Source organism: Tachysurus vachellii, chromosome 18, assembly GCF_030014155.1.
Source record: "Tachysurus vachellii isolate PV-2020 chromosome 18, HZAU_Pvac_v1, whole genome shotgun sequence".
Lineage (NCBI taxonomy): Eukaryota > Metazoa > Chordata > Actinopteri > Siluriformes > Bagridae > Tachysurus > Tachysurus vachellii.
The window spans coordinates 15,325,519-15,347,514 of NC_083477.1; the positions used below are offsets into that span (position 1 = coordinate 15,325,519).

The 21,996-nt window shown below is 36.6% G+C and overlaps 4 protein-coding genes across 7 annotated transcripts; 2 read left to right on the forward strand and 2 right to left on the reverse strand.

Moving 5' to 3' along the window:
• Nucleotides 1–856: 856 nt before the first annotated feature.
• Nucleotides 857–2,484, reverse strand: LOC132861576 (uncharacterized). The gene is made up of 2 exons (XM_060893176.1): nucleotides 2,399–2,484; nucleotides 857–1,519 (listed from the first exon to the last, which is right to left on the reverse strand). Exon 2 carries the CDS (start codon nucleotides 1,511–1,513, stop codon nucleotides 857–859), a length of 657 nt encoding a protein of 218 aa, XP_060749159.1. The 5' UTR covers nucleotides 1,514–1,519; nucleotides 2,399–2,484.
• A 2,769-nt stretch (nucleotides 2,485–5,253) lies between these two features.
• On the forward strand, nucleotides 5,254–8,502 carry cenpx (centromere protein X). Of its 2 annotated transcripts, none has more exons than XM_060892208.1 (5): nucleotides 5,254–5,408; nucleotides 5,514–5,565; nucleotides 5,656–5,709; nucleotides 7,361–7,449; nucleotides 8,102–8,205. In XM_060892208.1, the coding sequence occupies exons 1-5, from the start codon at nucleotides 5,373–5,375 to the stop codon at nucleotides 8,177–8,179; spliced, it is 309 nt and encodes a 102-aa protein (XP_060748191.1). In that variant the 5' UTR covers nucleotides 5,254–5,372; the 3' UTR covers nucleotides 8,180–8,205. The 2 variants fall into 2 exon arrangements, with proteins under 2 accessions (XP_060748191.1, XP_060748192.1); XM_060892209.1 differs by lacking the exon at nucleotides 8,102–8,205 and adding an exon at nucleotides 8,249–8,502 and having other exon boundaries at nucleotides 5,258–5,408.
• A 3,590-nt stretch (nucleotides 8,503–12,092) lies between these two features.
• LOC132860902 (uncharacterized) lies at nucleotides 12,093–13,755 on the reverse strand. Its single transcript, XM_060892207.1, has 2 exons — nucleotides 13,060–13,755; nucleotides 12,093–12,470 (listed from the first exon to the last, which is right to left on the reverse strand). Exon 1 carries the CDS (start codon nucleotides 13,706–13,708, stop codon nucleotides 13,085–13,087), a length of 624 nt encoding a protein of 207 aa, XP_060748190.1. The 5' UTR covers nucleotides 13,709–13,755; the 3' UTR covers nucleotides 12,093–12,470; nucleotides 13,060–13,084.
• A 3,591-nt stretch (nucleotides 13,756–17,346) lies between these two features.
• ccdc137 (coiled-coil domain containing 137) lies at nucleotides 17,347–21,530 on the forward strand. 3 transcript variants are annotated; one of them, XM_060892205.1, is made up of 7 exons: nucleotides 17,354–17,498; nucleotides 17,900–17,948; nucleotides 18,956–19,089; nucleotides 20,007–20,226; nucleotides 20,368–20,441; nucleotides 20,543–20,622; nucleotides 20,753–21,530. In XM_060892205.1, exons 2-7 carry the CDS (start codon nucleotides 17,941–17,943, stop codon nucleotides 20,945–20,947), a joined length of 711 nt encoding a protein of 236 aa, XP_060748188.1. In that variant the 5' UTR covers nucleotides 17,354–17,498; nucleotides 17,900–17,940; the 3' UTR covers nucleotides 20,948–21,530. The 3 variants fall into 3 exon arrangements, with proteins under 3 accessions (XP_060748187.1, XP_060748188.1, XP_060748189.1); XM_060892204.1 differs by lacking the exon at nucleotides 17,900–17,948 and having other exon boundaries at nucleotides 17,347–17,498; XM_060892206.1 differs by lacking the exon at nucleotides 17,900–17,948 and having other exon boundaries at nucleotides 17,366–17,498; nucleotides 18,960–19,089.
• The last annotated feature ends 466 nt before the right edge of the window (nucleotides 21,531–21,996 follow it).

The window sequence follows — 21,996 nt, forward strand, 5'->3', positions numbered from 1 at the left end:
AAAGAAATAAGTGTAAAACATTATGTTTATTTGGCATTCTAAACACTTTAAAGGAGTAAAACACAATAGAAATAACACATGTAAGAAAAACACACGTAACATATATACGTATTAATGCAACATTAAAGACTAATTAAATTAATACACATTTAAATAAAGAGAAAATATATTTACAAAAGTTTACTGCAGGTGAAAGAAAATTTACAACACTTATTTTTATTTTCTCCTTTCTGCCACCCATCTCTGTCTTTCCATCTCATTCCATCCATTCCAACGGCACAGACATTTGTTAGTGGAACAAGGCCAGAACATGGCCAAAACAGTGACAAAATAAGAAAGGCTTTTTATTCAGACTTGGAGAGCATTTCATATCACAATTCAACAGAACTGTGCTCCAGTGCTGAGCCTGATGTGTAAAAACCTTTTCCTGGTCCCGCAGACCGTCTCAGTTCAGCAGCTGAGGATGATGATGTTGATGACAGTGGTGGTGAAGCTAGTGATAAGCACACAACACATTAACATATACAGCATATTTTTAAGACGTTTGACAAAATGAAAATCCATTTGGAACACAATCAATTCATTACATGCCATCAGTACAGAAAGAAATACTTACACCGCAACTGTAGCTTGGAGGGGGAGATGTTCAGCATCGCACTCTCTAACTCGTCGCCATCATCCATTTCTGTTGGTGAAAGACAACATTTTCAGTGTACTCGGATTTCTTAAATTATACCTCTGTATTAATTAAAGTATAGTGTGCATGTAAAACAAGCTATGATGTTATTCATACTACTGGACACAACGGCAAACAATTCCTTCACAGAAGCAAAAAATAAACAACTGACCCGTTGGCTTAGAAGCTGCGGACGGGCAGACTGCATCTGATTACGCAGGTATTGCTGCCGCTTGTACATCCGTGTCCCCGGGACACAAGTTGCCCACAATATAAAGGATGCATAACCATCAGCCCTGTTGTTCCAAATCTCCTGCCACGTACTCTTCGCATGAGCACCAAAACCAACCAGCTGGTCACCTCCGACGAGGCTGCTGGTACACCTGGATTTTTGGACACATAACTGAGCAGAGACTGAATTTCGTTAAAACTGCAGGCATAATTAGAAAAGGATAACAGACTGCTCTTGCTGGGTCCTTCTGATGTAAAGACCCCCATGGCCTCTTCCTGCTGAAGGTTCTTTATCAGGTAGATGGTGTAACCCATGTCATTTTCAAGAAGCCACCGGAAAGATTTCCCCTTGTACTTTCCAAACTGCAGGATGTATTCACCAAGAACTTCTCTTTTGTCAGAGGCGTCGCCTCCTCTCTGACGGACCACAGCAAGAGCATTTTGCCTGACAAGCTCCTCCTTCTTTGGTGCCGACTTGTCCTGAAGAGCTGGGTTATCTTTGATCACCCTGGCCTCCTCAGTCGGGTCCTGAAGGAGATATCCGAGTGGTCCCTTACGGAACACGACCTTAATGCACCCTGGGCAAAACACAGATTTTTTGTGCATGGTGACCTGTAATACAGAAAGAGTAGTAAATGTTAGATGTTAGCATGTCTGTTTAAAACAAAACCTTACAATAATCTCTATAAAACATTATACACTGTTTGTTTATAATCCCTACCCACCCTGGCCCAAACTTAACAATCATATGATTTAATTATCAGGCAACACTTAACAACTGTTCCCAGACAAGTCTTTCACACCTAGTGGTTTAACACCTAGGAGTGACTTTGACTGATGTATGGAAAAAGGCAATGGGACATAGGAGCCATCACAGACAAAGAGTTTCACACACTCATTAACATATAGAGTATAACTAACACTAAAAGCATTCAATGTGCTTGAAAGTTTTTAAAACAACTGTTCTGTAAGTCATTAAATACATAAAATCAGAAATAAAGTCATGCTCATTAATAATTTAACTAATATATCACACAATCATCAATTAAACACTCCAACAGGACACAAATAAAGTCATATAAAATTAGTGTAACACATGTAAACATATAGACACGTTCATATAGACATAAAGTAAACATATAGACATAATGGACACGTTCATTCATCGTTTAGTATGTAATTATCCTCAACAGGACAAAAATAAACTCATTTAAAATTAGTGTAATACATGTAAACATATAGACACTACAAAAAAACGCAGAAAAAAGAATAGACACGTTCATTCATTGTTTAGTATGTAATTACCCTGGAAAACTTTGATTTCAGAATTAATATGGATTTATAATTAATATTAACTTAAAATGACTACTGAATAAACCACAGCCGATGTGTCCAAGAACAATCACAAGAAAAAAAAACTGTTCGCAGAGAAGCTAATAGGAGCTTAGCATTAACTGTAAAACACAAACGAGTCATTTTAAGGTAACTTACCTGTGATCGACGGGCCGATACTGTTGAATGAAACGAACGGGAGTCGAGCAGCGCGCTTTATCTCACGGCGCATGCGCGGAAACAGCGCCACAAGAGGGTCAGCGGCCGAAAATATACCGCAGCCGTAGTGGTTTAGGACCGCGGGAACACCTCATTCATTGACGCAGTTCTCAGCGAAGCCAATGTGGGACGTGGTAGCTCAGTGGTTAAGGTGTTGGACTACTGCTCAGAAGGTCAGGGGTTCAAATCCCAGGTTCACTAAGGTTTTTGTGGACACAATTGCTCAGTTGTATAAAGTGGGTAAGGGGGTCTGCTAAGTGCCGTAAATGTAAAATGAATGAAATGGCGTGCCCTTATATGGACGATCCTGTTGATGAAGAGTCTGTATTAATTTTTTTGAGCCCAGAGTGGATTTTTGTCACATCCCTATGCATTTTTATTTGAGCGATACCGTTTTTCTTTACAGTCAATAAGATCCATAACCTCATCCATCCTTACATCAGCCATCGCGGCCATGCTCTTACATCCGAGCAGATGCTTTGCGTTGCCTTACGCTTCTTTGTGAATTGTAGTTTTGTGTATAACATCGGGGATGCAGAACATATTAGTAAGGCTACTGTTTGCAGAGCGGTCAGGAAAGTGCGCCTCGCTCTTAAGTGCTTTCTGACAATTTTTGTGTTGTTTCCTGATAAAATAAAATACCGTTCTTCCGGTTTCACCTCTGATATTATAACAGTTGGGAATTTACTCTAAATTAGTTCTTAATTATGAACTACAAATTACATCTTCAACAAGTCTAATTTGATTAATGTAATAATTACTATCTCTAGAAAGTATTAGTCTACTTACTAATTTGGTCTACTTACTTATTAATTACTTTCTAAATCCTATATCAACCTCAACCACTTGAACAATAAGGAGAGACAAGAAATGAACAATATACAATTGCATGAATTATCCTTGAATTGAACAAAGTGTGTAACTAGAGGGAGAAGTTTACATTAAAAATATAACTTTTAAAGGTATATATATATATATATATATATATATATATATATATATATATATATATATATATATATATATATATATACACACACAATAGTGGATTTAACATAAAATTTTAAAAGGTGTATATGTAAAAATGTGTATATAAGAATAATTTTTGAAATACAACTTTTAAAATTTTAAAAGTTAAATCCACTATTGTTTTATACAACAGTGTTGCTTTTTTTTTTTAAATACGTGTTCATATTCTCCATACACTTGCATAAGCACTTCCGGTTCTGCTGACGAGAAATATGCAGACTTTTCTTTTGTCTGACGCCGTAGCCATGGTGACTCGTTATATCTGCGCTCCATTGATAATGGCTTTTTAAAGTTGCAGTGCACGCGCTTAACTCAGAGTCAGTCAACTTAGAGTTGATAAAACTAACTCTTTTCAGCTGTTCTGTAACCGAAAACTCAGAGTTTCCCAACTCAGAGTTCAAATTTAAACTCGGAGTTGGTTAAACCTCCTTTCTGAAACAGGCCCCTGGTCCCAGCATGCAAAACATACCTTATGCTGGACCAGCAATGCTGTTTTTTTTTAGCAGGGATGTACTGACCCCAGTCTGAGACTTTACCTGGCCTACCACTTCCTGACTAACTCTGCTTAGTGAAAAACAAGAAATCATAAGAGGTTTTAATATAACTGATAGCCTATATCTAATAAGCAAAATTTACATCCAACTTAACATTTAAGAATAGTCAACAACTAAACCTATATAATTTGTCTAAGTGAATCACAATTAGATATATTTCATAATGACCTCATTATAAAAAGAATACATTGTGTATTATTGTTAAAATATGTTCATTATGTCCTCAGTTGTATGTTAATGTAATGCTGTACAGTTCTGTATTATGCATATGAGTAAGCCACAAGGGGGCACTAATGTGTAAGCTATTGTAAACGCGTTTGCGTTAATATGTTTGTCCTAGTTACGGTTGTCTCTTACTGTGAGCTGTCTGACCGTGAGACTGATGTGTCGGCAGCTGGAAAAATAAACATGCCAAGAACGGCTAAAGATGATCCATCTCTATCGTCCATTTGTCATCCGAACGCAACGCTAGCTGCAAAAGTAGTGTAGCACAACTCAACAATTATGCATTTAAAAGCATCTACTACAATGCTACTGAGAATTCTGTTTACAGTAGAAGTAGCATTAGCTTGTTACTGTTATTTGGCATAAGCATCAGCAGTAAAATTTTCAACAGTCAGACAGTAATTACTATTTGACATACCTATGAATAGGTGAATGGAAACTGAAAATCCAGCTGAGGGATGAGCCAGACTTGGGCCAGCTCCTTTCATCATGAAATCTTTTATACCTACTGGTTTAAGTTATAGTTAATAGTCATTAATAGGCATTAATAGTATCAAATTATAGCCATTAATAGTATCAAATTATTTTATTCTACTTTTATGTCACAGACATTAAAAAGCATATACACTAGATGTCCTAATGTGTATGGTTATGTACATATGTGACAAATTAAATTTGAATTTTAGATTGAATATGATATTATACTGTGTAGTATATGAACAAGATTTAGTTGAGTTTATTTAAAATGGGATATTTCAACTATTTAATTATAGTGGTTAATTAGTGGCTAAAATAGTGGCTAAAACAAAACAGCCAAAAAAGCACATAATTTTTAATTCAGCTTTTATTTATTTATTTATTTATTTATTTATTTATTTATTTATTTATTTATTTATTTTTAAGAATAACAGGAATGTTATTCAATAAGGTTTTGGTTGCTCAACACACTCCGGTCCAGTAGGCGGCGGAAAAAAAGCGCAATTAATTCAGGATGTCAAGCTTTTTTAACCGCCATTAAAAATAAAAGAAGACGAAGAAGAAGCCTCGGCGTCTGTCTGTCTGTCTGTCTGTCTTGTCGGGCGAAGGCTGTTGATTGGGGAATAACAATGGTTGATCAAGCGCGTGAAGTAATTTTCAAAAAGGTATATTTCAAATCATTTATCGGTATCTAACAGCTATTGTGTTTTTTGGTAATCGCTAAGCTCGATAGCTAAATAAAATGCTTAACGAAGACAGTGTATTTGTAGGAAACCGTCAGCAAACTTTTGATGCTGTTCTTTAAGGACGGCAAAAGCAAAGGTATGGTAACATATTTTCAAGTCCAATTTTAGCTAACTAGTGAATTCTAGGTCTAGCCAAAGATTAATCTCTTTCTCTATTTTTATAAAGTCAGCAACGATTCTGTCAGTCTCATGGCTGAGATGCTGAGAATTTTCGTTATCGGTAAGTCGGTTTTAATGCATATAATTGTTTCCATTCTAATCTGACAGTTTTTAAAATTCTTTTTTTAAGTCCCTTTATGTTTGCAACACAGTGATGTGTAAAATCAGATTTGTAGGCAGCAGTATGTCTTCATGCCCTGAAAAAAGCTCTATGGTGATGGTCAGTTTGACCAATGAAGTCAGACAGGAATCTGGACAATGATGAGCGTAGGGAATAGGAACACTTGGAAAAGTGGAGGTCTGTTTTGGAAAGAAGGGGAATGAAAGTCAGTCCTAGTATGACAGAATACATGCATATGTATGAGAGGGAGGGAAGTAGAACAGTGAGGTTACAGGGGGCTGAGGTGAAGAAAGTGCAGGAGTTTAAGTATTTGGGCTCAACCATCCAGTTCGCGATGGGAGTGTAGAAAAGAGGTGAAAAGGTGAGTGCAGGCAGATTGGAGTGGGTGGAGAAAATTGTCAGGCGTGTCGTGTGACAGGAAAGTGTCAGCAAGAATCAAAGAAAAGGTGCAGAAGACAGTAGTGAGAGCAGCTCTGCTGTATGGGTAAAAGACTAGCAGTGACAAAAAGACATGAGGCAGAGATGAGGATGTTGAGGTTCTCTTTAGGAGTGACGAGGATGGACGGGATTAGGAATGAGCACATCAGAGTGACAGCTCAGGTTGGCTGTTTTGGGGACAAGGTCAGAGAGGATACATTGAGATGGTTTGGACATGTACAGAGGAGGGAGATGGTTATATTGGTAGAAGGATGTTGGGGATTGAGCTGCCAGGTAAGTGGTCAAGAGGAAGGCCAAAGAGGAGATATATGGATGCGTTAAATGAGGACATGAAGGTAATTGATGCTAGAGTAGAGGATGCCAAGGGTAGAGTTAGGTGAAGGTACCAATCACATCTCTACAAACAACTGTATCTATAGGTTTTGGGACTACAAACACACTTTTAGGAGTCATGTGCAAATTCACAGGTATGAATAAACTTAGCACAACAGTTTAACTGAAGCCCAAGACAATAATAAGTAATAATAAGTAACTGGTGAATAAGTTATAGACTGTTACAAATGTTTATATCTACAAAGATAATATAAGCTGAAAATCAAGAATAAACATAGAGATCTTGATCAAGATATCAAAAATAGGGCATTCTAATTTAATTACATACTTGATTTAGAACTCCAGAAGGAGTTCACTATAGTTTTCTACCTTTTTTCTACCAACAATTGGGTCCTATATTGTGGGCACTGAAAAGTGAATATGTATGCAATCTTAGATTTTTTCCAAATTTTGTCAAGAAAAAAGTTAAGTTGATGAATACTTAAGTCTCATTATCTGTTTTTTATTAAAGGGTTTGTATGGAATGGGTTTAAGCATGACATATCAGGAATGACATACTGTACCAACTCCAGTAGAAATGGCAATTCCTGAAAAGTTTCTGTAGTAATCCTGTTAATTTGATTATTTTTTTCAGTTTGCAATTCCCTATTAATAATTAAGAGACAACACAATATGAAATATGTGCTCATTTTAAAGGTGGAAAATTAGAATAAGAAACTTTTTGAATAATAACCTTTCTGGGGTTGTATTTAGTTTATATGAAGTCATGAGTCATATCATCAGACAGATATTTTCCTCAATATCTCAAAAAACATTGCAGAAGCAACACGCAGAGCAATAAAGCATGCAGAGAATGAAGACTGTGTTGGTGTGGATTTGGAACATGTTGAGAGAATTTTGCCTCAGCTGGTGAGTATATTTCAGGTAAAAAATGATCCTAATGTTAAAGGCATAATAACCAGAAATCTTAGCTTATCTTAGCTTTTGGCTTTATATGGCATTATTGAACACATGTAAATAGACCACACTTCTTACCATATTTTTCCATGTATAAGACAATACTTTTGTCTAAAATTGGTAGACTAAAAATGAAGGGTTTTGGTAGACTAAAAATGTAGTAACTAATGTTGTGGGAGAAACTGGCAATGCAATAAAAAGAATTGTCTTGGAGAGTATGCAACGACTGTCCTAATTTAAAAGTTGACATTTTTAATCACTCGTTTAAATAAACTATCATAATATCAATGTTTATAAATGTCCTCCCGCCAATTTATTAAATGTGCACAGCAACTAAACAGAAATGTTTGAGGACCAAAGAGATCACTTACATAACCCACAAACAGCCATTGAGATGGTCTGTAATGAATCATGCCCACTCCAGCCTCTTTCCATTACAGGAAAAATAAAAACAATCATGTTACTGAGAATACAGAATGTGCTAAATCCTCTGTCCTGAAGACTCCTTTTGGTAGAAAATGTAATGATTGTTAAAAAGCCTGCATCCTGTATAACTTTTACTGTAGAAACAGTAGCAAATTATGTAAATCTCTGTGTTTTGCAGCCACATGTATTGTGTGAGCTGCTGTTACAGAACATTAATCAAGGACCTCTGGCCAGTCACTTTAGAGTCCTGGTATAACTGAGAAAAAAACTAAAACCTGGCTTTTCCAGTGTTATTCCAAAATCACATGAATTTAAAATGTTGCAGCTTTTGGATTTCTGAGACGTGATGCGGCCAATGATGGACTTTTGGTATCGATCCGTGAGTGTGGACTTTTGGGACCAAACGCAGTGGCAAGCATGTTGTGCATTTGTTGTATATAAACAATAATTCTCAGTAGCCTAAAAGTTAATCTGCTGTTGTGTAACTTTCCATCTTTAGTTTAAATTTTATGTGGTTATAAATGCAGCTTTATCTGTTTTTGGAAATCAATTTAATAAAATATTTTTTCTTGTGTTCAAGATGGTATTGTATTAACAGAGGTGGGTAGTAACGAGTTACATTTACTCCGTTACATTTACTTGAGTAAGTTTTTGAAAAAATTATACTTCTAGGAGTAGTTTTAAATCACTATACTTTTTACTTTTACTTGAGTAGATTTGTGAAGAAGAAACTGTACTCTTATCCGCTACATTAGGCTACAATGATCTCGTTACTTTTCTTTTTACCTCTTTGGTATTCTACGCATCAATTTTAATGTTTTATTGACAGATAGAGAAACTTCCGCTAAGGCTCTACCACGTGACTGTTTCACCAATCAAACGTAGTTGTGCAGTCTCGTCACGTTACCATACTCAAGCTCAGCGGCGGGACGGGTTAGTTAGCAACACAAACATGTCAGAATCAAAAGTCGGCAATGCAGACACAAACGAGGAGGAAAACCCGCACCCCTGGCCTCATATTGGAAGCATGTTTACCGTAGTAAAAGTGCGAGAGAGCAGCTACATTATGAGGTGTCTTCTGTGTCTGCCAAAGCAGATAGGCGCATGTTTGTCTTTTAGGTTACATATGACAGAGCTCTCAAGTCTTCACTGTGAGACACGCATTTCAGTCAGTTCACACCTTGTATTTCTTACGCTGAGATGCAAGGGAGAACTTTTTCTGCTATATACTATTGAAGTAATGGACGAGGCGAAGGCATACAGTACACGGAGCAGTTTTGTCGAGTTCAGCTGTTTCGAGTTTTTTTTATGTGCTCAACTTTACTCAGCGCCGCAAGAGCCGACAAACAGATGACATCAGACGTGTCGTTTCTTGCAGCGCCGAACACACATATTTAAAGGGATAGTTCACTCAAAATGAAAATTCTGTCATCATTTACTCACTCTCATGTTGTTACAAACCTGTATAAATTTCTTTGTTCTGATGAACATGAAGGAAGATATTTTGAGAAACAAAAACAGCTTTGCAACCAGAAGCTTTAGCTTACCTGAAACTAAGGAAAGTACTAGAGGCTTCCTGAAATTAATTAAAGGAGTAGAGATGTATTTCATTATTATTGTCCTTTCATCAAGGCATCAAATGTGCAACAATCACAACACAAAATAAATGAAATGTGTGGGTGTGTGTGTTTCCTTCTGTTGTTCTGTCACTGGAGACACACACACACAGTTTAGGAGAATTTATGGGCTGCCTCGTTCTAGTTCTGCCTGGTAAAAAAGTATAAAGGTTTGGAAATTTGTGTTACTTGTGCATATTTATATTTTATTTATTAAGTACTTGAATTTACCTGAATTATTTTAATTTAAGCTATTTTGTAATTAATTAATTAATTTTATTGATTGGATGATCCATAATTTGCCTAAATATTATTTTGTATTTTTGTCTGTCTGATTGTTGTCGTGTTAAAAAATAAATCAGAGGTTACTCAACAGTTACTCAGTACTTGAGTAGTTTTTTCACCAAGTACTTTTTTACTCTTTTACTTTTACTTGAGTCATATTCTGAAGTAACAGTACTTTTACTTGAGTACAATTTTTGGCTACTCTACCCACCTATAGGTTGAATAACACTTTCTACTGTACCTCTTTCCATAGGGATATAATTCTCACATGCATAACAAGGCTCATATACATTAGTGCTGCACGATTAATCATATCGCAATCGCGATATCAAGCCTGTGCGATTATATGACGCAAAATGCTGCGATTTTATGAAATAAATAAATAAATAATAAATAAATGCATGTGTGGACATGACAACCCATTCTCTTTGAAAGCTGTTTGCCTATTTCATACACTACACCGCTATCCGCTAATAAAAAAAGACCAGTGAGTTTCAGTTTAGGCAGTGGCACGTGTGGCGCGTATGGTCATGTCGCGACTTTTTCCGGTGTGCAGCGCGGAACGGGCAGACGGTCACTGAACTGTAGTGTTAATTTCGTCAGACGAGACGAAATATGTTCATCAACAACCTTTTTTTTACATGACTGAGACGATGACAAGACTGCACCACTGTCCAAAAACGCTGACTAAGACTAAATTAACATGCATTATTGTTGACGAAAAAAGACGAGACGAAAATGTTTTGTATGAAATAAAAACTAAGATAAAATCTCTCTTCATTTTCGTCTACAATTGTCTCTGCTTTTTCATCAGCTGTTACGCCTTTAAAATATTCAGAACGAGTTCGCGGCTTCGCGCTGTTGCTCAAGTTACAGGTCCGCGAAGCGGATCCCGCTTATTATATTGCTACCTACCAAATAAATCGATAATTTGACAGAAAATGATGATTTAAAAAGGAGTTTATTGATTTTAAAAACGATTGTATTGTTACCGCTAAAGAAAATAGTGCGCTCCGTCTTAGGTTAGAATCCTGTGTGTCCATGGCAACGATGTTATAGTTTGCAGCGGTCTGATATCAAGAAATAAAATAGTGTGTGTGTAGAAAGAATTCGTCCACATGCCGCTCAAAAAATAAATAAATAAATAAATACTCCTGAGCTCAAGTCCACCGTCTAGGCAGGCTTAATAAAGCAGTATCAATAAAGTAAAAAATGTGATGTGCGGTCAAGTTCGAGTGTATGCACTGTTTAAACGAGTGTTCTGAACCCGTGCCTCGGGGGTTTCCTCCGGGTACTCAGGTTTCCTCCCCTGGTCCAAAGACATGCATGGTAGGTTGATTGGCATCTCTGGAAAATTGTCCGTAGTGTGTGAGTGCGTGAGTGAATGAGAGGGTGTGTGTGTGCGCCCTGTGATGGGTTGGCACTCCGTCCAGGGTGTATCCTGCCTTGATGCCCGATGACGCCTGAGATAGGCACAGGCTCCCCGTGACCCGAGGTAGTTCAGATAAGTGGTAGAAAATGAATGAATGAATGAATGAATGTATGTAGTACTAAAATAAATATATAAAAATAATATAGCAATTTATATTAATCATTGTATTTGGAAACTTTTTAGCAAGTTCCTAAAAGATTCATGTTGATACTGAGTGGTAGTGTTGTAGTCAAGACCACCTAAACCGAGACCAAGACAAGACCAAGACTTTGAAGGGTCGAGACCAAGTCAAGACCAAGACCAAGACAGGCCGAGACCGAGTCAAGACCAAGACCAGTGCAAGTCCCCACACTGCATGACACACTTATGATAAAATGTGGAATATGCATACGATTGGCACTTCTCTCATGTGTGTGGGTGTGTAAGAGAGAAGTTTTGATAAAATAATCAAAAGGCATTGCAGATATGTGGGAATTTATCTTTTTCTTCTATAAGCAAATAAATGCGAACAAACACTTAAGAGCTGAAATTAACTTAACCATTTATTCAGAACTCCTTTTCCATGGTTTGCCTTCCACCTAACACAATGCAGGTGTTTCAGCCATAAAATTACAAAAATTGTAATTGGGAAAACCTTAAACATCAATGACATTATATGCCAAACCTGAATGAACTGCAGTGGCAAAACACTCCTAACAAGCTCGCCACCAAGGACAAACATAGAGCTGTAGTTAACGAGAAAAAAAAAAAATCAAATATGATCAATGGGAAATTTGTTTAAAGTAGCATTTGGTTACATTTAAGAAAAATTAGAGATTGCAACATTTTGTGACCCAAACGTGCATGATGGGGTCTCATTATAATGCCGACTCTACTAAAAACCCTCTCCACTGGTGCAGAGGAGGCAGGGACCGACAGCACTTTCATGGCCAGATTGTGGAGTTGAGGGTATCTGTCATGGTTTTTGGCCCAGAAGGAGAGTGCATTGTCAGTGTCAGTATCTGTATCATGGATCACATCAAAGTATTTGCTTATCTGTGTTTCAATACTTGAATCCTGGGTTGTTGAACTGCGCTTCTTGTGAGCCTTGTAGCGGGACAGAAGGCGCGGGAATTTGACTGGTGGCGAATCACTGGGTGGATCCACATTCAGGGCCTCTGAGTCAGTTGCTTCTCGTTCACTGCTTATTTTCTCCACCTCTGAGTTCAAAGTGTCTTAGAAGCAAAAACATAATAAATTGGTTAGATGTAAAGAGATAGAATGTCTGCACATACTGTATCAGAGAGTTACATTTATACTTTTAGGACAAATTTAAAAATAATTTAAGAATGATTTTTAGACAAGTCTTTTTTTTTCTTATTTAAATGAGCATTGTGTGTTAATATAAACTTAAGCACATGGTCTTTGTTCCAGTGCAGACTCAGAGGTCAGTTTTAAGTAGGAATATGGCAGGTTAGTAAGATTAGTCAGATTTAGTAAGAAGTTATTAAAATTATTCTAGTATGACCAGTATATTTATTTATGTCAGATATAGTTCTACTGTAATACATCTAACTGTTGCCTTACTTTTTTACTTAAGTACATAGGCAAGTACTAGACTTTTCTTGGATTTTTCTCTACAGGTGACCATGACAGGCAATTAGTCAGTTTGTTTTATGATAAAAATAAACTGTTAAAAATTAAAACCCCATGAATTAAACTTTAAGGCCTTTCAAGGACTACTATTTAAAAAATGTATGACATTTTAAGATTTGCAAATTACAAGACTTGTTTTCACTGGATAAGAATTTACTGTATATTAACCTGTTAATGTCTTCTTCAGTTCATTTCAGAGTTTCTTCACTGATGTTGCATTCCCCCCATTGTTAACATCCAGATCCACCCAACTTAAGCCAAACTGTGGATCCAGCATGGTAGCTAAGAAGTACACATTGTGGCTAAAAGGTTCCTCTCTTCCACTCTCTTTGGTCATGTTTGTTTTGGTAAAGATTCCAGAGAATCTTTTCACCAGAGACTGACGGAGGGCCTTAACTACTGGCCGGCACTGCATTCTGGTATCCTCCATCTTGAGGAGGTGTGTATTCAAGTCCAGGACAGTTGGAACCACCATGCTGATGGTAACTGATTTATCCCCTTCTGTCTGGTCTGTTGCCTCAGAGAATGGAGCAAGAGCTGCACTCGGTTCCTTCAGCTGGTTCCACTCACGAGCACTAAACATCACATTCTCATAGTCCTTACTGCACATTTCATTTAGAGATTTGTGGTCCAGAGCTGTGAGGGCCTGTACCTGTTTGAACGTGCTGTTCCAGCGAGTGGTGTTTGCTGCTGGAATGGTCTTATTAGAGTCAAACATAGCCTCAAAATTTTCTTTAAATTGTGAGCTGCTATGTAACAGCGTTGTGAACCGTGATGTTTTGGCTATGGAGCGGGAAATGGCCCTTACCTCCTTCATGCCGTCATTCACAACTAACTGCAGAGAGTGGGCAAAGCAGGAAAGATGTTCACCTGATGAGCATGGTAATTCTGTGTCTTCCACTAAATTCATGTCCTCCCACTAAATTCATGTCCTCCCACAAGTGTTCATCATCTAGATTCTCCTCCTCACTCTCACTGTCATCAGACTGTTGTTGTGGCATGTGAACTTTGAAAGCGCATTTCATATTAGCAGCATTGTCTATGATGATATAACTTATCTTCTGACGTATACGGTACCATATTCCTCTGTGATCTCCTCAAAGGCAGAAGCAGTTCGCTCCCCACTATGTCTGACTGTAAAATGCCTACAGTCCAGCAAGTACGATTCGAGTGCATAGGAATCTGAATCCTTCAATTTGTTGCACACAATTGTCTTTACCAACACTGGTATCCGTTTCTCAGAAATTGTTCTTCTAGAGATTGGTGTGTACTTATTGTCCATAATCTCAAGAAAGTGTTTAAATGTCCATTTTCCACAAGTGACAGAGGCAGACAACACCCAATTATCAAATCTTGGATAATGGCTTTACTGATGGCTTGTTGTCTTGGTGAATGTAGGCGGTACACCTGCACTTTCTGTGTAAACGACGACGCTATAGTTGGCTGTGTGACATCTGTCTGTTGCCCTGCCTTGTACTCCAAGAACCTAAAAATTCAGGGAGAAACTGGTAAGATATTTGGTGATATGAACAATAATCACATTAAAAGAGTAATCTTAAAAATAAAAAAGTATCAAAACTGAATAAAATTGTTAAATCATATCACATATAAAACACACAACACAATACATGCACAGCAAAGGCATTATGGAAACTAATTTTTTACACAAGTTACCCAAGGATATAATTTAAATGGTATTATATGGTCAAACCAGTTTATTTTCTTACCATAAGACTAAAAATAACATCATCTTTAAGGTGATTAAACTTCTATTAGCCAAGTCTCTTTTGGTGAGCCTGAGGTAGGGAAGGGTGACAAATCTATATATCATGATATATCTTATAGATGATATAAAGTAAAGAAATATAGTGTACATTGATATAATTTAATAACACTGTTTTGTCAATTAAGTTTGTTTGTGGACAGCAAGCCTACCACACTCCTGTTAAAAACTGAAGCTAAAACGCCTCGATCGCCCCCAGGTGATTGGTCCCAGTAAAGCTCATAATCCCCACCTCCTTCTGCCCACGCACATTTTAAAATGAATGTGAATAACAGGAGAGGGAATATGTATCATACAGATTCAAGCATTAAGTCTTGCTTAGTAGGCAAATTATTATATAATAATTATCATATATTTTTAATTTACATGTTGGTAATGTTATTGTGTAGCATATTTAATCAGATTATGCCTGAAAAGGTTTTGGATTTTTTTTTTATCGTATGTTAATTAAAAAATGTATAATGACATATTTGGTCTTTGTGATCACATTGTTGAGACTCAAGATGGTATGGACAACCATCACTTTAGCTTAATTTCACTGGTTGTCTGTGCCTTTCATAAGTTGAGACAACACAATGTCGCAAAGGTTCATACTCTGCAACTGCAGAGCAAACTGGGGGCCCTGAGATAAATGGTTGGAGGTGTCACTCTTGCCTGTCTTCAAAATGTCAGCAGATGTTGCAATTTGGAAAAATGTTTAGGTTATTATTGCTCTGCATATAGTACATTGGATTTATTTCAACAATTTATTTAAATACTAAATTGTTAAATTACAATATTTTACAGTAACAAACTTATTTTGTTATGGAGGTTTTCAACTTCAAGCTGTTACTAACGTAACTTTGAAATCACTGTAAAAACAAATGCAGTGGTTGGTCAGACCTACAGTGTGTTTCATTTGTTCTGTAACTCCTGCCTTTCACATTTATTTTTCCCGAAAATAATACTGTGTTGGAAGGTGCGTATTTTCCCCTCCTAAAAATGTGTGAATCCTTGTTAGCTACCATGCGTTAGCCCAGTGCGGGTAAATAACCTTTAAATGACCCACATGGGATTCATGTGGGCAGATAAAAATTTTAGGAAATTTGGTAGGTATGCGTCATTTTTGCGCATGTCTCTCGCCGTAAATCATTAACGCATGCGTGATACAAACATCACTACCTAATGCGCTTCCATAGATATCTATACTAGATGTCGCCTTGGGGTCCTAAAAATACGTCAAAACTGCCGCAATCTTTGTACAGGTGTCTTGTCCTTCAGGTGTCCTGTGCTGCGTTTGGTTGTTCAAACGAACGAAATATAAAAACCATTTCACAAGTGAGAATGTGTTTTATGATATTGAATGTTAGGAAATTATATTTCTGGGTACGTTGGTTTGTTTTAGTCCTTGGTTAACGACCACAGCTAATCCATGCTAGTTACCTATTACTTTTTGACAATTAGGAAAACTGACAATGTTTGTAGATTCCGAAGCTTTTAATAAGGACATTAAAAATTGACCCATGCTTTTTTGCTTAAAGGTGAAGACCCAACTTTATGTATGTTCTGTAAGATTCCCTTATCTGTCAAACATATTTTATTAGATTGTCCTGGATTTAACACAAGCAGAATGCTCTTTTATCAAGTTACTTCACTTAAGGACATATTTAATCAGATTATGCCTGAAAAGGTTTTGGATTTTTTTTTTTATCGTATGTTAATTAAAAAAATGTATAACGACATATTTGGTCTTTGTGATCACATTGTTGAGACTCAAGATGGTATGGACAACCATCACTTTAGCTTAATTTCACTGGTTGTCTGTGCCTTTCATAAGTTGAGACAACAATCGCAATCGCAAAGGTTCATACTCTGCAACTGCAGAGCAAAAGTGTCAGGAAGAAACTGTAAGGTAGTGTTGTTGCAGGTATACTAAACAATTATACTAACTCGGCTGACAGTCCTGGAAGGATGTCACCAGTTAGCTTGGCAGTGTAACACCCAAATTCAGCCTCAAAGTCATACTTTCTTTGTTGTTTTTTTGTTTTTTTTGTTTATTGACTTTAGTACATACTTATTTAATGTGGCAGAAGTATTGCAGGACAGGAATAAAGAAAAGATTGAATGGTCTTTGGCACCTCAACTATCTAACTTTCACATTATGTTCCTCTCAGATTTGTGATTTGCTTCCACCTGCAAATTGCTTTGTGTATCATATTTAATAAACCAATACAATTTAAATGTTTACATGAACATGTATAGTCACACCATTGTAGCAGTGTTGCATGCAGTAGGCTATAAGGTAAGTAGTGATTGTTCATTTGAAGTTTACTCAAGTGGAAGAATGTAACTAATAAACTTACACCTACTAGCACTATGCATTATATTTTAAAAAAGTAGATTATCTTAATATCAAAACCTTAAATTTTCTCTGGACTTAATGATAAATACATGTCTGACTTTGGAACGAACCAAAAAAAACCTAGAAAATCGCATTCATGACGATTTATGGTGATTTTATTTCTTTGCCTACATTGACGCTGATGCATTAAGAGGAGGGGGTCCCCTGTACCAAGATGGCGGCTCTATTGACGCATTCGTTCCAATGTACTGCGTATACAAGGCGACATCTAGTGATATCTATGATGCGCTTCCACTGACATATTTACACTGCGCATGCGTGGCTCGTAATAAAAACGTAAAAAAAAAATGAGCGCGCATGCGTAGATCTGGCACGAGACGCAGATTGGTAACCACACTGGGAACAAATAGATACGATGGGAAAAAACAGACGAACTAAAGCTTCAAAATTCACTCATCAGCAAACAGAAGAACAGAATCCAAGGTAGGAGTTATTAAAATACATGGACGAATACGCCATTCGACCTTTTAGATGTTCTGAGAGCTAGTCCTAAAGATAGCACGTGTTCTCTTCAGAATTGTCTATTATTTAAAGAATATCAATCGACAGACATCAGAATAATCCATGACGATAAGCTAAGTATTTTAACTCATTTGTTGTTACGATTTAATACTGTTAAGTACGAGAGACCTGTAATCACTTGCGTTGTAGCCGCGACAGTTCATTCCCTTAGCAGCAGTATCTACCCCATATCTATATTTATTATATATCTACCCTTTATATATATATATATATATATATGAGCGAGAAAGAGAGGCCAAGTCAATACCTCAAACTCGTTGTGCTCCTCAAACCATTCCTGACCCAATTTTGCTTTGTGGCAGGGCACATTATCCTGCTGAAAGGGTGTACATGGTCTACAACAATGCTTAGGTAGGTGGTACGTGTCCAAGTAACATCCACATAGATGGCAGCACCCAAGGTTTCCCAGAAGAACATTGCCAAAAGCATCACAATAAATCTGCTGGCTTGCCTTTTTCCCATAGTGCATCTTGGTGCCATGACATGCGGTTATACAGCCCCATAAGCAATAAACTTTGATGCACTGTGTATTGTGGAACCTTTGCAACAGAACCAGCATTAACTTCTTCAGCAATTTGATCATCAAGTACATCAATGAGCCTTGGCTGCACATGACCCTGTCACCGCTTCACCACTGTTCCTTCCTTGGACCACTTTTGATAGATACTGACCACTGCAGAATGGGGACACCCCACAAGATCTGCACAAGATATGCTCTGTCCCAGTCTTCTAGTTATTTTAATTTGGCCCTTGCCAGACTTGCTGCTTTGCTGCTTCTAACACATCAACTTTGAGTACAAAATGTTCAAATGCTGATAATATATCCCACCCACTTTAAGATGCCATGATGAAAAGTATAATCAGTATTATTTACTTCACCTGACTGATCAGTGTATGTGTGTGTACAGTTCAAAAAACGTGTGGTCAGTCTTTTCTTTGACTAGTTTTGGTGACATGCCATTTTGGAGACGTTCTGACCCAATCATTTAGCCATCACAAGCTGGTCCCTTGTTGGCCAGTGACTTATTCTTGCCCATTTTTTCTTGTTTTAAACACATGACCGACTTGTTGAACTGGCTTCGTTTTCTGCCAAACATCTATCCCACCCCTTGAAAGGTTCCACCGTAAGGAGATAATCAGTGTTTACAATAGTGTAAAGTGTTCCCATACTTTAGAGGAAACTGTTTTCTTTAGGCTTCATGCCTATAAGGTTTGTTTTAGTCTATGTGAAATGCATCAAGACACTTGCTTCATAACACAGACTAATTAATTGCTCTGGAAATTTGTTGCCCCGTTTTTTTTAGCAATTTTTTTTAAGTTGTTAAAAATTGTATAAGTTATTAATTTGTTTCCTTTAGCAAGAAGTTAAAAAAGAAAGTTATGAAACCTCAACTGGATGAACATCTGGAGCATATACCTTTTCAACTGCGTAGAATTATGAAAAGTAAAGAAAAAATGAATATGGGATCCAGTAAACTGAAGATCATAAGAGGTATGGATTACATGACCAATACAGTAGTTACCCCTGGATATCCTTAGTCACTGTTTCTTGTTGTTTGTTTTGTTTTGGTGTAGATCATTGTTACATTATTAGCTATATACATTTGCAGCTTATGCCAGACTCCATTGCCAAGAATTTACAAAAAATTTGGTAATCTTTTAAATATATTGTATGTTACAAGTTGTAATTAAAATGGATTTCTAAGATATGTCCTCACTTGTCTTAACAGTCAGTTTTGTTTGCAGATTATAGATGAAAAGTCTTACGTTAAGATGCAAAAAAAAAAAACGTTTTCAAAAATCAAGCAAAAGAATAGTCATAGTTTGACTGAGGTTATTGGACAGAAATGTAATAGAATAAGCAAAACAAACTTTGTAATTTGTCAAAAACAGTCATTTTGAAAAAAGAAAAAAAAAGATTGTTAAATGTTAAACACCATTCATGAAAGATGAAAATATTAAATCCCAGAGATGAGCTTTGGTCTGAAAGGATTACATGAACCACAGGACACGGGAAAGGCACTGGTGAATGATTTAAAAAAAGAAAATGGAACTGTTTGGCCATAATGTACAGCACTATGTATGGAGGGAAAATGGTGAGGCTTATAATTCAAAGCCACATTGGTGGTTTTACTGAAAAAGAACTGTTTCATATAGATAGCATCATGAGGAAAGAGATTTATGTAGAATAAATCTGCTCCCTGTTTGAGGTCACCACAGCAGGTCACGTGATCCGCATAATAGATTTGGCATAGGTTTTACACCAGATGCCCTTTCTGAAGCAACCCTCCCGTTTTTATAAGGGGTTGGGACCGGCACTGCGAGTTAACTCTTCGGTGGCTGAGTTAGCTCCCTGCCTGAGAATCGAACCTGGAATACTTTTAACTTTTTGTCCAATCTTCACTGTAGCATGCAAGCCCAAAGCACAGACAGAAATCTGTGAGCAGGATCAGATCAAAATTCCACACTTTCGAAGAGGAAAGAAAGAGTCTGAGAGAGCTTACCTACGGCGCATGTCACAAGAAACGCAGCATGTTCTCTTTCTCACAAAAAACCAGCCAGAGAGACATCCTGAACGAATCCTGGAGGAGAAGGCAACAACTTCAAACAAAAATCTAAAAAAAAAAAAGTTAGTTACATACTGGTTTGTTGATTAGATCTAATTATGTGCATTGTACACATTATTATTGTTGAATTCATTGTGTGTGTGTGTGTGTGTGTGTGTGTGTGTGTGTGTGTGTGTGTGTGTGTGCGTGCACTTTCTAATAAGGTACAATAAAAGAAAATTGCTCCATGAAAAAAAGGTCAAGCTACAAGAGGACATTGAGAAAAATATATTTGCAGGCATGTACTTGCAAAAAAGAACATATTAATATTAGATATGCTTGTTATTATCATTTTGATTCAATTTGTAAATAAGTTTTTGTTCTTTATTTTTCTTGAAGATAAAGTACAATTTGGAGAGGTTGCGATGGAACCTCCATCACTGACTGTCAAACCAAAGAAGGCTCCTGTGAAACCTCAGGTAAGCTACATCTGAAACTTTTGTCTTATTACAAAATGTAAACATTAAAACAAAGTATATTAATTTTAATCTATTGTTTTTTGTTTTTTTTACTAAAGTTTTAATATTTATGTTTGGAAAAATTCTCTAGAGGGTATCCAATAGCCTTCTTCTGAGTTCTATCCTTGGCCACACTGATGTCTCAACAGCTAAGCCATCTATGGCAAGGCAGAAGATAATTGAGGAAGAACATGAAAGGGTGGTCCATGCTTACCGCCAACTAAAGAGGAAGAAGAGCGAAAAGCAGCAAAAGGAATGGATGAACAAATTTCTAAACGTTCAATAATGCCTCCAGGGTGTGTGGGTGGGTGTGTTTGGAGATGTTAGTTGTGTGATGTGTGTGTGTATGTGTATATATATATATATATATATATATATATATATATATATATATATATATATATATATATATATATATATATATGCACACGCACATATTTTTTTAAATGGTTGAATGCAAAACAAAATAAAACATTCATGCAGAATGCAACAGAAATTGTTGTTGTAAGCTTTGAGACAAGAATGGATTGAAGAAGCAGATTGAAACAAAAAAAAACACATTGAATGTTTGATTCCTTCTGCAGAAAGGAATTTGTTAAATCTATAATGAATGCAGAAAACACACTGATGCTCATACTTTATATATTCTCAGAAGTTTCTGGTTACACAACTCCACTTGACAAAATACAGTTGTAGAATTGACATTAGTTAATCACATGTCACCCAGATGAGGATGGGTTCTATTTTGAATCTGGCTTTTCTCAAGGTTTCTACCTTTTATTGTCTGAGGGAGTATTTCATTGTCACTCTTTCCTCTGGCTGCTCAATAAGGATAAATATAAAGTAAAGCATAAAGCTTTGTGAAATTATTCAGAATTTCTATTATGTATAAATTTTATATATAGTATATGTATATATATTTTATTTGTATAGCACCTTTAACAATGAAGAGTGCCTACTACGGTAAGAGGTGACTAACAGAGATGAGTTTGAGGCACTTATCTGCAGTCAACCAAGAGTGAGAATAAAATATGGTGTTAGAAAATATCAAAACAGTACTAGACACTTATTTACAATGCTATTGAAATGCTGTTTAAATGAGTAAGCCCTGCCCACAATTCACACCTTAAGGGAGATTTAAACTACTGAGTAATCTGCTGAGAGAACCACTAAGCGAAGAATAACATAAGAACAATGCTTTAAAATATAACAAAATTCAAATCACATTACTCTAAAACAAAGTAAGTTAAGTAGATAGTAAACAAAACTCAGAATCCTACCATACCAGAAGACAATATATTCAAATACAGTTAAAGGACACTGGGGATAGCAGCT

Excerpts from the sequence above, each read along its gene's own strand:
- LOC132861576 (XM_060893176.1), bottom strand. The coding sequence starts at position 1,513 with ATGCACAAAAAATCTGTGTTTTGCCCAGGGTGCATTAAGGTCGTGTTC.
- cenpx (XM_060892208.1), top strand. The coding sequence starts at position 5,373 with ATGGTTGATCAAGCGCGTGAAGTAATTTTCAAAAAG. Across the intron at positions 5,710-7,360 it reads GCTGAGAATTTTCGTTATCG|AAGCAACACGCAGAGCAATA; the intron begins GTAAGTCGGTTT and ends AAAACATTGCAG. Across the intron at positions 7,450-8,101 it reads AGAGAATTTTGCCTCAGCTG|CCACATGTATTGTGTGAGCT; the intron begins GTGAGTATATTT and ends TGTGTTTTGCAG.
- LOC132860902 (XM_060892207.1), bottom strand. The coding sequence starts at position 13,708 with ATGAAGGAGGTAAGGGCCATTTCCCGCTCCATAGCCAAAACATCACGG.
- ccdc137 (XM_060892204.1), top strand. The coding sequence starts at position 17,431 with ATGGGAAAAAACAGACGAACTAAAGCTTCAAAATTCACTCATCAGCAA. Across the intron at positions 20,442-20,542 it reads TGAGAAAAATATATTTGCAG|ATAAAGTACAATTTGGAGAG; the intron begins GCATGTACTTGC and ends TTTTTCTTGAAG. Across the intron at positions 20,623-20,752 it reads AGGCTCCTGTGAAACCTCAG|AGGGTATCCAATAGCCTTCT; the intron begins GTAAGCTACATC and ends AAAATTCTCTAG.